The sequence below is a fragment of the Hippopotamus amphibius genome, chromosome 16 (genome assembly GCF_030028045.1).
Source record: "Hippopotamus amphibius kiboko isolate mHipAmp2 chromosome 16, mHipAmp2.hap2, whole genome shotgun sequence".
NCBI classification, from domain to species: Eukaryota; Metazoa; Chordata; class Mammalia; order Artiodactyla; family Hippopotamidae; genus Hippopotamus; species Hippopotamus amphibius.
Window position 1 is genome coordinate 57,171,905 of NC_080201.1, and position 16,876 is coordinate 57,188,780.

General features: G+C 48.1%; 1 protein-coding gene across 1 annotated transcript; it reads left to right on the forward strand.

The window, feature by feature from the left end:
- Positions 1-2,033: 2,033 nt before the first annotated feature.
- On the forward strand, positions 2,034-11,156 carry CRX (cone-rod homeobox). Its single transcript, XM_057712868.1, has 4 exons — positions 2,034-2,072; positions 8,256-8,390; positions 9,126-9,277; positions 10,502-11,156. The coding sequence occupies exons 2-4, from the start codon at positions 8,291-8,293 to the stop codon at positions 11,147-11,149; spliced, it is 900 nt and encodes a 299-aa protein (XP_057568851.1). The 5' UTR covers positions 2,034-2,072; positions 8,256-8,290; the 3' UTR covers positions 11,150-11,156.
- The last annotated feature ends 5,720 nt before the right edge of the window (positions 11,157-16,876 follow it).

Here is a 16,876-nt window from a genome sequence, read left to right on the forward strand (position 1 = left end):
TGGAACTTTCTGGAAAATTTCTTTTCCCCAAATATTTTTGATCCTTGGTTGGTTGAGTCCGCAGATTCAGAACCTGTGGATACAGAGGGCCAACACAAGTGTTGACTTGAGTCTACTTTCTCCCAGCAGTGTTTTGTAGTTTTCAGCTGGACAATTAACTGAAAGAAGAGATGACAGGATTTATGGGTGGGCTGGATGTGGTGGTGAGGGGGTGGTAGTGAGGTAAAAAGGGAGAAGGCAAGGCTGATGGCCAAGGTTTCCTCTCGAGTTGCTCACTGGGTGTGGATGAGAAAAGAAAGCTACTTGCCTTAGGGGAGGAGTAGCCTGGATTTAGACTCAGCTTAATTGACCCCAGGGCCACGTGCATGACCTGAAGCCCATCTCTCCACAGCCCCCCAGCCAGGTGGGACTTTGGGTGGGAAAATTTGGGGGAGGTGATTAAGAGGAGCTGCCACCTTCTCTTGGGGGCTTTTGAGGACCTGTTCTTTCTTCCTCTCCCTGACAGCCAGCTTTCCTCCTCTGCTCTGGTGGGTCAGGAGGGTCTGTTAAACAGGACTGGGTCCTCCCATCAGTAGCCTTTTGGCCGGTCAGTGAGCGTCAGGCGGCCCCTCCCTCTCTCCCTGTCACCCCTGGCTCTTCAAGCTAATGAGACGGGCCCTGATTCCCCAGCCAGGCTGCTGGCCTTAATCTCTCCTAGCAGGGGGTTGGGGGGGGGGTGAAGGAAGAAAGGGCCCCTTATGGTGAGACACAATGACCCAGCCACAGGGCAGGATTACCGAGATCTCACTCACGTAGGTAGGTGTTGGGGTAGATGGGGAGGGAGAACAGACCCATGTGGGTCCAGGAGCTCAGGGAGATATTGATATCCAGAGAGAGAGACACACAAACCCAGAGAAGGACAGAGAGATGAAAATTCAGAGGGAGGCAGAAACAAGGATAGTCAGAAATAGAGAACAAGAGAGGTACCAAGATATGGAGAAAGAAATGAAGGGGAAAGCTAGAGAGAAGTAAACCAAGAATCAGAGGAAGAGGCAGAGAAAGAGAGAAACAAGAACAGAGATTGGTGCTTAAGAGGTTGGATGAAGGACAGAGGTACTGAAAGGGGGGAGACTGGAGTCACAGAGAGAGAAGGACAGAGGCCAAAACCCAAACAGGGACAGGGTCTCAGAGACAGAGGGTGAGAGACAGAAAGCAAGAGGGACTGAGACAGAAAGACAAGGAAATCAATAAAGACAGGGACGGGGGACGCTGAGCTGGGGAATGAGAGAGGGGGACACAGGCAGATTGGCAGAAGTGGCACAGCCTGAGGCTCAGAGCAATGAGAAACTGAGGCACGGAAACCCCCAAAGACCAAGGGCGTGGAGAGAAGAAGGGAGGGACAGATAGGGATAGAGATGGAGATGACACAGGTAGAGAGAGAGAGAATAGGAGAGCCCAGGGGAGAAGAGGAAATGGGAGAAGTTGATATCAAAGAGTGATAAAAGCAAAGAAAGAGGAAAAAGGGAAACTGAGGCAGAAAGGAAAACAAGGGGGGCAATGCAGAGATGACTTAGTGGGCAGAGAGAGTGTTGGGGAGAGAAAGGGTGACCCAGGAGAGGGATCCGGAAAGCCCCGTGCCCCTTGTTTCTTGAACGATCTCTCAGGAACACCCAACGTTTCTCTGCTTCCTCTTTGATGGGACAAAAGCCAAAGCTGGAGGGACACCAATTAGACCTAAGGAAGAACTTCCCTGAGGAGTGGGGGCTCCTGATCACAGGCAGGAGCTGGGGCTGCCCTTCGCCATCAGCCCTAATTGCCAAGATGTCATGGGGGGGAGATGGGGGGGTGGAGGAGAGGAAGGGATTAGGCAGACGGGTGCCCCTCCCCCTCCCAGCCAATGTCACCTCCTGGTGCCCAGTTGAGTCCCCCACCCGGGCCAGGATTACCCTCCGAGATCCAGGCCACGGCAAATGACATCACTCCCAGCCGGGGCTTAAAATCTCCCCATGTGAGGGGACCCATTTCCTTCAGCCTCTGCTATCTGACGACTCCATCCCGGGCCAGCAGGAGAGCTTCATCCCTACTTTCTGAAGGTGAGTGTCTGCAGGAGCAGCGGAGGGGGTGGAGAAAGGAGGAGAGAGAGAGGGGGCAGGAAGAGTCAGAAGGTGGGTACATTTTATTCATGGCTCTGTTTTCAGTGTCTGGCAAAGGGGTTGAGAAGAAGGAGTGTGTGATGTCTGCTGGACGAGAGGGTCCGTCCTGATGTTTGGGGAAACGGGGCGGGTTGTGATTGTCGGGGTGGGGGGTGGTGGTGAGGATGCACAGGGAAGCTGGCCAATGGCACGGGGGCTCTGGAGGCTTCAGGGGTGGCTTGTTGGGGAGGTGACATGACCAAGACCTCTGGCTTCCAGAGCTGGAGGACCTCTCACAGCTCAAAGGCAACTCCCTGGCTTGTTTCCGTGTTGTATTTCCTTTGAAACTTACCGTAGCCTGAAACTCTATCATGTGTGCATTATCCACTCATTGCCCGTCTCCCCTACTGAACCCTGATTTCCTCCCAGTGCCTGGCGTGTGGTTGGGATACCTGTATGTTTGTTGAATAGATGGATGGATGGATGAATGACAGAAATGGAACTGAAGAGACACACACACAGGGAGCCAAGGTTTTGTGGCTGCAGTGGGAGGGAAGAGGGGGAGACTACGAGAATGCCTGAGGGGGCTGGGGATACGATGATGTGGGGATAGAGTCGGGGTGAATTGATTACCTGGGGACCTCATTGTCCCCAGAGGCTCTGGCTTTCCCCATGTCCAATCTCAGGTGATGAGAACGGCACCCAGCTCCTGTCTCTTGGGTGGTGGAGCCAACGGGGGCCGCGGAGATCTGACAGAGTTGGAGGGTGGTCTTGCCAGGGCTGATGTGGAGCCATGTGGGTCTGTGCGAGATCACTCTGAGCCTCAGTTTCCTCATCTGCAAAGTGGGGACAATGACAAGCTGCCATGGTGATCTAGTCAGAGGAGTCATGGGAAGCCCATGTCACAGGCCTGGGCTGCAGTGAGTACAGAGGAAGCCCACGTCACAGGCCTGGCCTCATCCTGTTTTGGGGGATCCCAAGTAGATTTGGGGAGTCAAGGGCAGGGCTCTGAGGCCCAAGATACCTGTTTTATTCCTGGCTGTGCCACTCACCCCTGTGTGTCCTCCGGAACTGATACAACCCCCCTCGGCCTCCGTGTCCTCATCTGAGAAATGGACATGTCCGTTCCGTGGGGCCGTGGTGAGCATCCCAAGAGGTACCATGTAGCTTGGTGGTCAGAAGGGTGCAGGCTAGGGGGGCAGGTGCTGGCTCAACCCTGCCTGGCTCTGCCACTGACGGGTGTGATGAGACCCGGGACTCTGCTTCTCTGAGCCTTGGTTTCCTCCTCCGTGGAGTGGAGATGACAATAAGGACCTACCTCATGGGAAGTTTTCACTGGATTATTCTTCCCCGAGATCTTGTTCACTTGTGTCTAAGTGGCGGGGAATTCCAGCTGGAGGTCCTTATGGTTGGAGGGTCTCCTGCCTGAGCTGGGGCAGGCCCCTCCCTCCCTTGAGGCTTGGTTTCTCCAATTATAGATGATCTCTGGGACCACCCACAAGATGGGTGTGAGCCTTCAGGCTCCACCTGTCTGAGCACCTGTCCGAGCACCTGTCCAGGTGGGAGCCTGGACCCAGTGGCTGCTGAACCCCACTGGTGGGTCCCCAGGGCAGGGATGGTGATTTCCCTAGTTCCGCCATTTACAATTATGAAACACTGTTGCCCTGAAACTCACCAGGCAGGATGATAAAGTGTTGCTCTCAGGCTCACTGTAAATTCTCAATGAAAGATAGAGCTTGTAGTTGTTGTCTGTGCTCCTGGAGGTCGGACACACAAAGCCTGTTTAGAGGAGAGAAGTTCTGGAAGCTCTGATAGCATCAACTACCTCATCTTTTTGCCTAACTCAGAGAAAGGCTTCGGTGGGAGTCCTATATCATTTTTGTTGCTATCATTCTTTGCCGGCATCTTTTCCACAAAGCCCTTCCTTCTTGGATGCTCTGGGCAGTGGGAAAACCCTCAATCTTGGAGTCATTATCAGCTGCTTGATTTTGGTCAGTGACTCTCCTTTCCCTGAGGCTCAGGTTCCCTGCCTGTAGGATGGGATTGTGCCCATGAGAGAGATCTCAATATAGACTCCGGGGTGAAGACAGATTCAATGGAAGTGGAGGCTCTTGTTTCAAGCCCTGCAAATTGTCCCTAGAGGGCAAATTCACCAGCCTCCCTGTTTCCACTCTCTCTGGAGGCTCCAATGAAACTTCATCGCTCCTTGGAGAAGAGGAGAGGACAGAGGCGACCCAGGTTGGGAGTTAGAAGAACAGGGCCTCCAGGAGTGCAGTTGGAATGCTGTGTCCCCACTCACAGCCTGTGAGTGCCCCTGGGCAAGTCATAGCACCTGTGTAGGAATATGTTCTCATTTATAAAATGTGAACATAATAGTAACACAGTCTCTCCCTTCCAAGGTTGTGCTGAGGACTCAGTGCCATCCTGCATTGAGAAGTCTTGTGTACTAGTTATCTGTGGCTGTGTAACAAGTTAGCCCCAAACTTAGCAGCTTAAAACAATAAGTATTTATGATGTTGTGTAGTTTCTGAGGTCATAGGAATCCAGGAACAGCACCACTGATGATTCCTGCTCAGGGTCTCTTGTGCTGTTGTAGTCAGATGCCAATCAGGGCTGCAGTTACTTGAAGGCTTGGCTGAGGCTGGAGGATGGGGTTCATTCCCATGGCTGTTGGCAGGAGGGCTCAGTTCTTGCCACACAGACCCCTCTATAGGACTGCTCAAGCATCCTCACTGCAGCAGCTGCTTTCCTAGAGAGAGAGGGCCAGCCTCAGAAATCACACTGTCATTTCCGCCGTATCTTATTGGTTGCACACGTAGTAGCCCTGCTCAATGGAAGGGGGCAACTCTAGGGTGTAAATACCAGCCACTATCTAGGACACCACTTGATTCTCAGGATTTAAGTGGTTGTTTCTACTTTTATGACTATTATCAGCACTAAGAGTCCGGGTGACCTTTCTATCAGGTCCTACCTAATCCTAGTCCACTTTCCACCATGATTATTCTGCTCCAGTCTCACTGGACACCTTGATTCTCCTGCACAAGACAAAACAATTCCAGCCTCCCGTCCTTTGCACCTGTTGTTTCCTCTGCCTGGAGACCTCTACCCCAAGATCCTCCCACGGCTGATATGGAGTTCTTCACTTTGCAGCTCCAAAGTCACCTCCTTGGAGAAAGGTCTTCCCTGATCATTCAACTAAATCAGATGCCTCACCCTTCCTCCAAACCCTGTCACTCTCCTATTTCCCCCATTTAATTTTCCTCGGAGTCCTTGAAACGCTCCGAAAGCATTTTGATTTTCTAAAAAAAGATTTATTTCCTTGTTCACTGTTTGTTTCCCTGACTGAGACCTCAAAGTTCAACCCCATGAGAACAGAGATGCTGTGTGTCTTCTTTCTTACTGTATCCTTATGTCCGAGAGCATGGTAGACTCTCAAAAAATATTTCCTGAATGGACAGTAGAATTTCAATTTATGATAAATAGAACGCTCCCTTCCAAGGGAGGGTTGAGACAGACAGGGCAGTGAGAGAAGGAAGGGGTGGGAGCTCAAATAAATGTCATCCATTTTTAAGCACTTTTTAAATTTTTCAAATATTTATCAGGGGGCACCGGGGACACTGCAGGGACTGAAACATTCCTCGTTTCTGTTCTCAGGTAGCTGACAGGATTTGGGGAGACGGGTAAACACACATAAATATGACATATTTAACCTGTGTGATTCCTGAAGAACAGGAGAAAGAAAGAGTGTGTGTGTGTGTGTGTGTGCACGCGCGCGCGTGCGTGTGATCCTGTTTAGGGTGTGGGCTGTCTTGGGTGTGGGCTGTCTTTCCTGTGAAGTTATATTTGAACGGTACCCCAGAGGAGGAAAAGTGGTCAGTGAGCTGGTGAGAAGCGGCTTTGGACTGGGGGGATGGAGGCATTCCTTGCCTGGAATAGCTTATGGAAAATTTCTGGAGAGGCTGAGAGGTCTCCTGAGGCCATGGTAACTAAGGCGATAGGGAGCCCTGGAAAGGCGCTCTCTCTCTCTCTCTTTTAAATAGATGGTAGTCTCAGTTGTGTTGTTGAAAAGGTAACTTACACACACGGTTAAAAAGGAATCCAAACTGTAGAAACAAGGTATGGATATAGCATAGATCCCCAGAGGCAGCCAATTTTACTGTATATTGTGTCTTTCCTGGGAATCGTCTATGCAGATACAGGTATATATTTATATACATAAATACATATACATGTATCACTGCCTTGTTTTTAAAAATCACAAATGGTAGCATGCTATACACATATTTTCCTTTGAAATATATATATTTAAAGGATATATTCCTTTGAATATCATATATATTGTATATATAATTTACTGATATATGATGTCTAATACACACACACACGCACACACACTATTGCCAAAGTGTAATAAAAAAAATTAAAAACCTGACTCTTAGGCACATGTAATAAGCACAGGTCAAAGATGTATTTAAGTCATGGGTGAGGGAACTGACTGTTTCAAAGGAGAATTTAAGGAACAGTGGTTAATATCATTATTTAGAAAAGGCATGCTGAAAAAAGTTGGTCAAGTTAGGTATGAAACTAGTTCAAGTCCTACAGGGCAGCAAAACTGCAACCTCTGAGGTTATGTTTTCTACCGAAGAGAAATCATTGGCAACCAAACTTCTGGAAGTTACCATTTACCCTGTCAATGTCTGGATCCAAATCAGTAGTGAATAATCAATTGAACAAAAGTACAGTCCCCTAGAAAAGGAAATGATGCTTGGGTCAGTCTGCCAGATAAGTCTCCAGGACAACCAGGAAGTGACATGCTGTCATCCTTTTGTCTCATTGCCAAGTTTAGGATTATCTTTCTTAAGTATATACTGGGAGTCTTTTCAAATCCATTCACAGAAGATTACATTTTGAATGACTTCATAGCATTCTCTTGTATGGTTGTGCCATAATTGTAACATAACTTACTTAATTTACATAATTTACTTACTGCCTCCCCTTTGGTGGACATGTAGGCTGCTTCCACATTTTGGCAATTATATAAATATGCTACATTAAAAATCCCAGCTTGGGTGGGGAGGGATAAATTAGGAGTTTGGGATTAACAGATACACATTACTGTATATAAAAGAGATAAACAACAAGGACCTACTGTAGAGCATGGGGAATTATATTCAATATCTTGTAATAAATTATAACGGAAAAGAATATGAAAAATAACATATATGTAGAACTGAATCACTTTGCTGTGCACCAGAAACTAACACAACATTGTAAATGAACTATACTCCAATAAAAGGAAAATCCTAGCGTGAAGTCCATGCAAACATCTGCTTGCAAATAATAATAACCTCCCACAGTTTTGTAGCAGTTGCTATGTGTTGGGTGCTATTTTAAGTATCTCATGGACATTAATTCATTCGATCCTCACCTCAACTTAAAAGATGTAAGTGCTATTTTCATTCCCATTTTCTGATGAGGTGACCAAGGCACATTGAAGGTGGATTGCTGGGACCAAGGAAAGATGGCACTTTTCTTTGATAAATGTTTCCAATTCCTTCCATCCACATTGCCAGCGCCCTGACATGGGGAAACCTGTTTCTCCACTGAGGCCAGCCGTAGAGTTACCAAGTCTCTTTGATCTTTGCCAAGCCTGATGGGTCAAAAATGGTCGTGGAGGATCATCGCTTACTGTCATTTGACTGTGACTCTCCCTTGCGGTCACCAATCATCCTGATTTGTCTGGGACTCTTCCAGATATGGCACTGAAATCATCCCACATCTCTAAAAACCCCTCCATCCCTGGAAGACTGGGACAACTTGTCACCCAACTCTCCGTGATTCTGCGTGACTGTGCTCCCAGAAAAAAAGATCTTGGACGAGGGAGTGGCAGGAAGATTTTTAAAGGGTAGAGTAGGAATAAGAGCTTCCATTTAAAATGCCCATTACAGCTTTCACTCTCTGCTTTACAGAGTCTCAATGAAGCTTTGACCACCTTAAGCAGAGGGCCATATTATAGGTGGGGAAACAGGCACAGAGAGGGGGATAAGTTGTCCAAGGTCACGTACCTAAGAAGAGACTGAGGCAGGATTTGAACTATGAGGGGATGAACTGAGGAGTGTTTGAGTACCCACCCTTCTCTTGCAGGCCCACTGACCTGGGCCCCAGCATCTCCGAAGATCATGATGGCGTATATGAACCCGGGGCCCCACTATTCTGTCAACGCCTTGGCCCTGAGTGGCCCTAGTGTGGATTTGATGCACCAAGCTGTGTCCTACCCAAGTGAGTACAGTCCTCCTGCAGTACATCCTGGCTGGGCCCCATCTCCTGGGGACCTCTGGGGTCCCTTGCCCTCAGGAAGAGGATGGGCACTTACAGGGGTGACATCAGGGCTATATACCAGCTAAGTGTGTTCATCTGTAAATGAAAACACCACTCCACATCTCTTAGGGATGCAGGTAAGCATGTGGGCATTCATAGAAATTTAGGATAGTGGTTCCCTCTCATGTGAGGGAGGGGCGAGATCTGGAAGGGGGACCCAGAGGAGTCCCCATCAGTTAGCAATGCTTTATTTCTCAAAGAACAAAGCACTCTGTTTTTGGTGGCATTATTCTTTAGGTGTTTTTTTCTTAAAAATTATTCAGTTGACCATTATGGACCTGCCACTTTTATAGGTTCTATATCCAAAATGTCACGTTTCAACCGAATGTCTTAATGCAGAAGAAATTTTAGAAAAGGGATAAAAACTAAACTCATATACCTCCTTACACGGCTAAAGCCAGTTCTCTTCAGGGTGAGGCATAAGCCCCCCAATGACAGACAAATGGGGATCCCATTTCCCAGGGGGATAGAGTGAGCCCTAGAAGTTCAGGGAATCGGCACCCCCTTAGTTTGGGCAGATGAGCACCCAGAAGGGGCTTCTTGGCATCTCATGTACAGTCGGGATCTCATACCAGCAGATGAAGAGAATGGGGGCCCAGGTCACCTGAAGGTCCCATTTTCCTGTCCCCATCCCAGGTGCCCCGAGAAAACAGCGGCGGGAAAGAACAACCTTCACCCGAAGCCAGTTGGAGGAGCTGGAAGCCCTGTTTGCTAAGACTCAGTACCCTGACGTGTATGCCCGCGAGGAGGTGGCTCTGAAGATCAATCTGCCTGAATCCAGGGTTCAGGTGGGATGTTCTGGCCCCTCTGGTCGTTCCTGGGACCCAGAGCGATGGGATGAGGGAGGGGTCATAGAGTGACAGCAAAGGCATAAAGTGCCCTAATAATCCCTTGCCTCTAATATTTCGCTGGTTTCCTCTCTTACGCTCCTATGCCTTCTCACTCCATTACAGCAAGACAGGCCCCTGGTCCTTCCTTTAGTATGCCCACCAAGCACACTCTTGCCTCAGGACCTTTGCACTCTCTGTTCCCTCTATCTGAAAGGTATATTCCCCATCACCATGTTCAAGTCTTTATCAACAAACCAAGTCACCTTGCTAGTCAATGAGACCTATACCACCCTTGGCATTTGAAGCTGCAACCTTCCCCTGCCACCCCACCCTGCTGCCTGCCCTTATTCTGCTCAATTTGTTCTTTCATAGTATTTCTAAAGTACTATGTGATTTGCTTCTTGTTTATTTATAACTTGTCTTTCTCAACTAGAGAGTCAGCTTCACTGGAGTGTCCCCAAAGTAGTAGAAGATGGTTAATCCATGCTTAGTAACTGATTGGATGGATGGATGGATGGATGGATGGGTGGATGGATGGATGGATGGGCAGATGGATGGGCGGATGGATGGGTGGATGGATGGATGAGTGGGTGGGTAAATGTATATATATGTGTGTGTATGATTGTATGTATGATGTATGCATGCATGTATGTATGCTTGTTTGTGTGATAATATATGTACATCTGTACACAGGATTGGACAGATGAAAGCATGTATGTATGTGTGATTGTATGTATGTGCATATGATTAGATGGGTGAACGTATTATGAATGTACGTCTACATGTTATGTGTGAATGATTACATGAATGGATGGATGAAAGTATATGTTGTATGATAGTGTGTGTACATATGGTTGGACGGATGAATGTGTGTATGTATGTACGACTGTATGTATATTCATACAACTGTATGTATATTCATACAACTGTATGTATGTACTATTGTGTGTATGTGCATATGATTGTGTGTGTGTGTGTGTGTGTGTGTGTGTGTACAATTGTATGTATGAATGATTGGAGGGATAGATGGGTAGATAAATAGAGTGCCCGATAACTGGTTGCGAAATGGAGAGCTGTGGCTCTGGCATGTCTTACCAAAAAGCATCATTACTCCTGGGCATCATGAAGGCTCCCCGGGTCTCCTCCCCACTCACCCACCCCGATCTCCCTCTCACTCTCCAGGTTTGGTTCAAGAACCGCAGGGCTAAATGTCGACAGCAGCGGCAGCAGCAGAAACAGCAGCAGCAGCCCCCGGGGGCACAAACCAAGGCTCGTCCTGCCAAGAGGAAGGCAGGCACATCTCCAAGATCCTCCACCGATGTCTGTCCAGAGCCCCTGGGCATCTCAGATTCCTACAGCCCCCCTCTGCCTGGGCCCTCAGGCTCCCCGGCCACAGCAGTGGCCACTGTGTCCATTTGGAGTCCAGCCTCAGAGTCCCCTTTGCCGGAGGTGCAGCGGGCTGGGCTAGTGGCCTCGGGCCCCTCTCTGACCTCAGCGCCCTATGCCATGACCTATGCCCCCGCCTCTGCTTTCTGCTCTTCCCCCTCAGCCTACGGGTCGCTGAGCTCCTATTTCAGTGGCCTGGATCCCTACCTTTCTCCCATGGTGCCCCAGTTGGGGGGCCCGGCTCTCAGCCCCCTTTCTGGCCCCTCTGTTGGGCCCTCCCTGACCCAGTCCCCCACCTCCCTGTCAGGCCAGAGCTATGGCACCTACAGCCCCGTGGACAGCTTAGAATTCAAGGACCCCACAGGCACCTGGAAATTCACCTACAACCCCATGGATCCCCTGGACTACAAGGATCAGAGTGCCTGGAAGTTTCAGATCTTGTAGAAGATACTCCTCTCCATCTCTCACCATCTCTTGTCCAAACTGCCTCCCTGCACATGGTCTCAACCTGCCCTGGGGCTGCATCCCTGAAAAGGCATCAAGAGCTGGCCATCCTTCCAAGGGTCACGGCCTCTTTGGCTCCAGTGCAACTTAGCCCAACATGGTCTACCCCTTTGCTCCCAGGGAGCTCAATAGGTCTTAGTCATTCTTTCAACCCCAACACGGTCTCATGTGGTGTTCAACAGGCATTTCAGTGGACTCCCAAAGGAAGAGGAAATCCCTGATGAGCCCTAGACCCCAGAAACTGGTGCTGAGAATTTGCCCTGAGACTAAATTAAACCGACCTTGAAGCTGATTGGGGGTACTGTTTAGGTCAGAATCATGGTGCCCTTGAGCAAACAGGCAGGGAGGCTCGATTCCTTCACTATCCATTTGGGACATTTCTTTAACATATGGGTAGAGATCCTTCTAGGAATTCCAAAGACAGACTTTACAAAGCCCCAGGATGAAACCTTAGGCCAATTATACAGTTAAGTTCAGAAATTCATTTGGCAATTTTACAGATTTCACAAATGTCAGGTTTACATGATAGGTTTAGGGGGCTGTTTTATATATACATATATATACACACACATATATAATTTTTTCTTCTTAGTTTCTTCTTAAAGACATTTCATCATTCATTCATTCATTTGGACACTGGAAATGCGCATATTTGGTGGAAGAATGCAAGGCAAGTGGCCTGTTTCACGTCTACTTTGTTTCCTTTTGTTTTAGCATTTTCTAAAGGTGAACTTCACCCAAACATTGGAGGAATCGTGGTTGCTACATGGGGTGCACCAACTATGGTTGCAGGTATTTCAAAGAGAAGAGGAGGTGGACAGGCTTCCCATCTGTAAATGTACAAGAGATGGGGGTCAGGCGAGAGAAATGGACTTGGAGGCAGCCCCACATTCCAAGCACACATTCCCTCTTTTAGATGTTTTGTTTTCAGTTTTGATTATGGAACTGGACAATAAATAGAACTTGGCCTGGGAAATTTTCCTGGGGCAGCACCGTATTTCATTCAATGCAATCTGACCCTGACCCACAGCCACAGAGACAAGCAGTGTGAGAATTTGAAGAAGGATTCAGGCATTTTGACACTCTTAGAAGTCTGGTACTTTGGCACAGTACCAAAGTACCTCCTCGGTGTGAGTTCTCCTTTCATTTTTGGGTCGGGGAGGCAGGAGCCACAAGCCTTTTACTGGTGGGTTTCACAAGGCAAGGGGTGAAAGAAAGGAGTGTGGGAAGGGGATGGTGTGCTGGGAGATGCTTAACCATGGACTCCCAAAGGAAGAGGAAATCCCTGATGTGTAGTGTTTGCCCATTTCCGTGGTGTAAATATTCCTATCATGGCTGATTTCAAGGTGCCAAGTTGAGGTCCCTGAACTTGGTGTTGGGAAGAGACACTTGTAATCTGTGCTCACGAGTCAGGACAAGCTGGCTGCAGGCCCCCGGTGTGGGAAGGAATGTCAGGAGGAAGGCACAGTGCAGAGAGAGGCTGGGAAACACTGGATGATTTTTCTGGGTCCAGGTCAGGAGAGGTCCACACAGCCTAGACCCCGAGGGGCACACTGTGATCACTAGAGCCCACAAAGATGGTTTACTCAACACACGACTCTGTCATCTCTCATGGGTCTGAGTCATGCTGGGACATTAGGTCCAGAGTCCACTGTGGGCAGCAATGCATAAACAGAGAAGGATGGCATATGCTGGGGGTACGAGATGGAGGAAACAGGCAAAGTTTGCAGGGTAGAGACAGGTAGGAGGTGACATTGTGCTCTGGATCTGTGCAAAAGTTGGGACCAGGATGCAGTGTCCACTAGTCTTTTGCAGAGACTCCCATGCTCTGTGCTGGAGGCTGGGGTCTCAGGTGCAAACCAGAGTCTCTCCCTGCCCCCATGGATTTCCCCATTCACAGAGGAGGGCATGTCTTGGTCAAATAATTCAAAGGCAGCTCAATAAGGAGGTCTGGGGAGAGCTTGAATGATGGACACGATATATTGGAGGAGAGTGGAAAGAAATAATGGCTAGGGGGTCACAGTCACAGGCCAAGACTTTAAGAGACTCTTATCCTGGGGTCTTCTGAGAGTTCTCTAGGAAGGAGTCGAATCTTTCCAGAGATTCCAGGTTCCTTCTCCTGGTCCTGAACACTGGTTTTTCACAGCTATCCACTGGGGATTCCTAAGGCCAGGAAGAGTGACAAGGGAAGTGGGGACAGAATGAGAGGCCAGGGGTCTCCCTCACTCTGTCAGGCTCACTGTCCTCCCCTTTCCCATTCACTGGAACTCCAGCTCTCCCTTTGCTGGCCACCTGTGGAGTGAAAATGATTAAAATATTGAATCCTGCTTAAAGTCTGGGTGATTTATTGTTTGTTTGTTTCCTTGGAGGGGCAGGCTGGGGGAAGTAAAAACAGGGATTGCTCCGTCTCCTCCTTCTCTCCCCCACCTCTGTCTCTGGGGGCATGGGTGCATCCACGTGCTTTCCCTGTCTGGTCACTGTCTTTTTTGTGATATCTCCCTAAAGCCAATTAAGCAGGGACAAGGTCTCCAGATGGCCAGCTTCCACCTGCTGTGACCTCGCTGGGCCTCCCCCTCACTGTGAGGGGGTGGTGACCATGCTTCCTGCCTCAGTGGTCCATGTGAGGTGTAAGCCCTCCCCATCAGCCTTCAATCCTCTGCAGCTTCATCTCACACCTCCCCCTTTCCCCTTCCATCCTTGACACCTTCCATCTCTTCTCACTGGTCACTTTCAGTTTTCCACCATTTTCTCTTCCATCTCTCTTCTTTTCTCTTTCCTTTTTTCCTATTTTCCCTCCTGACTGTGGAGTCTCAGACTCCCAAGTCCCTATTTATTTTTGCTACTTTTTATTTTTTTCTCCCCCCCCCCACTTCTCTTTTCCTTAGCGTTTGCCTTTCTGTTTCTCCAACTCCAAGTCATCAATCTCTGCTTCTGTCCCTGACAAGCACTGTGTCCTGAGCTAAAATGTGTGTGCACAGGGAGTGGGATGGGGGTGGGTGTATGTATCGAACATAGAATTGATGAGGTCAGACAGACTTGCTGTCTGAGCCTGGCTCAGCAACTTCTGGTCCTAGGACCTTGGGCAGTTCATTTCTCCCAACTTCAGTTCCCTGGTCTGTAACATGAGGCATTGAGAAAACCTACCTCGAGAGAATTAAATGACATCATTATGTTAAGTATTTGGTCCTGAAGTCTGGTCCATGCTAAGAGCCCCACAAGCATTTATTTATTTTTATGGTAAAATACACATCACATAAAGTTGACCATTATGATCATTTTAAAGTGTGCAAATCAGTGGTATTAAATACATCCACAGAAGAAACAAGATATAAAAGGCTACATATCACACGAATCCATTTATATGAAATGTCCAAAATAGGCAGATCCATAGAGATGGAAAGCAGATTAGTGGTTGCCAGGGGCTGGGGGGAGGGGAAAATGTGGAGTGACTGCTTCATGGGTGAGGGGGTTTCTCTTTTGGGTGATGAAAAAATTCTGGAATTAGATAGTGACGCAGCAACTCCACTCCTAAGTCTATACCCCCAAAGAATTGAAAGCAGGTGTTCAAAAAAAACATGCACTCAAGTTCACAACAGCGCTTTTCACAATAACCAAAGGTGGAAAGAATCCAAAAGTCTACCTTAAAGACAGTATGCTAAACGTTTATCTTAGCCTACAATTTTTCCTGAAATTGTACTTGTGCCATGCATAGCAGCTTTCGTGGCCTCAAACTGGAAACAATCCAAATGTCCATCAATAGATGAATGGCTAAAAAAAAAACACAAAAAACTGGTGTATCCAGATACTGGAATATTCCTCAGCCATAAAAAGGAATGAACTCCTTGGGACTTCCCTGGTGGTGAAGTGGTTAAGAACCCGCCTGTCAACGCAGGGGACATGGGTTCGATCCTTTGTCCCAGAAGATCCCACATGCCAGGGGCAGCTAAACCCCTGAGCCACAACTACTGAAGCCTGTGCGCCTAGAGCCTGTGCTCCGCCACAAGAGAAGCCACCACAATGAGAAGCCCGCACACCGCAACAAAGAGTAGCCCCCACTTGCTGCAACTAGAGAAAGCCTGAGCATAGCAATGGAGACCCAATGCAGACAAAAAAAAAAAAAAATAGGAATGAACTCTTGGTGTACATAACAACATGGATGAATAGCAGGCTCAAAGTAGTACATATGGTATGATTCCACTTATATGAAATTCTAGAAAAGATAAAACCATCATGGCAGAAAGTGAATGGTGATTGGCAGGAGCTGGGGAATCAATGGATTGGATTCACTGCAAAGGGACAAAAAGGGCCCTTTTTGAGGTGCTAGAAATATTCTATATCTTTTTTTTTTTTTTTTTTTTTTTTGGCACACAGGCTTAGTTGCTCCGCGGCATGTGAGATCTTCCTGGAGCAGGGATTGAACTTATGTCCCCTGCATTGGCAGGTGGATTCCCAACCCCTGCGCCACCTAGGAAGCCCATCTATATCTTGACTATGGTCGTATTTCCATGACTGTACGTGATTGCCCAAACTCATCAAACTATGTGGTTAAAATGGGTGGAATTTATAGTATATAAATTACACCTCAATAAATTGGAAGGGAAAGAAAAGACAAATTTACTGAGCAGGTACTATTTGCCCAGCTCTTTAAATTCTCAAAACAATTCACCAGAGCGATGTTATTATTATCAGATAGATGCTGTGATTATCCTCGTTTCACAGATGAGCAAACTGAGGCAGAGAGAGGTCAGATGACCTGCCTGAGGTACCACAACTAGGAAGAGGTAGAATTGGGATTACAGTCCTTGTGTTGGGATATGGACCCTCCAGACCCTCCTGGCATTTCCTCCTTCCTCCCTGTTTTTGATTCAGTCTTTCACTCTTGCTTCTCTCCTGCCTGTCTCCTTCTTCTTTGGTCTCAAGCTCAAGTGTACTTCTCTCTTCTCTTTTCCTCTCTTCATCCTTCTCCTCACTCTCATATGTGTCCGACCTCCCTCCTGTTCCTCCTGATCTCTGAGCCCCTCCCTGGATGTTTTCTCTGTCCCTGAACAGGACTAATTTAGCAAATGCTCCAATCCTCTTATGACGGTCTAGCCTCAGCAGAATGGCAGGGGAATTAGCGGGGATTAGGTCCAGACGCATGACCCGTGGGGGGAGGGGACTTCGTGGAGACAACTGAATTTTATTTACTTATTTAAAAAATTTTTTTTTAAACAGTTGAAATTTCATCTCTGCCACTGACCATCAGTGCGTTGTCATTGTTTTCATATAAATTATTTTATTTTGGCTGTGTTGGGTCTTCGTTGCTGCGCCCATGCTTTCTCTAGTTGCAGTGAGCCGGGGCTGCTCTTCCTTGTGGTGGGTGGGCTTCTCATCGTAGTGGCTTCTCTTGTTGCCGAGCATGGGCTGTAGAGCGCAGGCTCAGTAGTTGTGGGGTATGGGCTTATTTGCTCCAAAGCATGTGGGATCTTCCCTGACCAGGGCTCGAACCGGTGGCCCCTGCATTGGCAGGTGGATTCTTAACCACTGTGCCACCGGGGAGGTCCTTGGCAGGTTCTTGTATGTCCTCCTAGATGCAGTCTATGCATATGGAAGCAAAACTGTACCTATGTCCTCTTTTCCAGTTTCTACCCTTCCTTGCCTCTCTGTTTTGTTCCTCAAGTTTGGTTC

Bases quoted from the DNA above. Each gene is read 5' to 3' on its own strand.
- CRX (XM_057712868.1), top strand. From the start codon at position 8,291: ATGATGGCGTATATGAACCCGGGGCCCCACTATTCTGTCAACGCCTTG. The intron at 8,391-9,125 runs GTGAGTACAGTC...TCCCCATCCCAG, and splicing joins CCAAGCTGTGTCCTACCCAA to GTGCCCCGAGAAAACAGCGG. The intron at 9,278-10,501 runs GTGGGATGTTCT...CTCACTCTCCAG, and splicing joins TGCCTGAATCCAGGGTTCAG to GTTTGGTTCAAGAACCGCAG.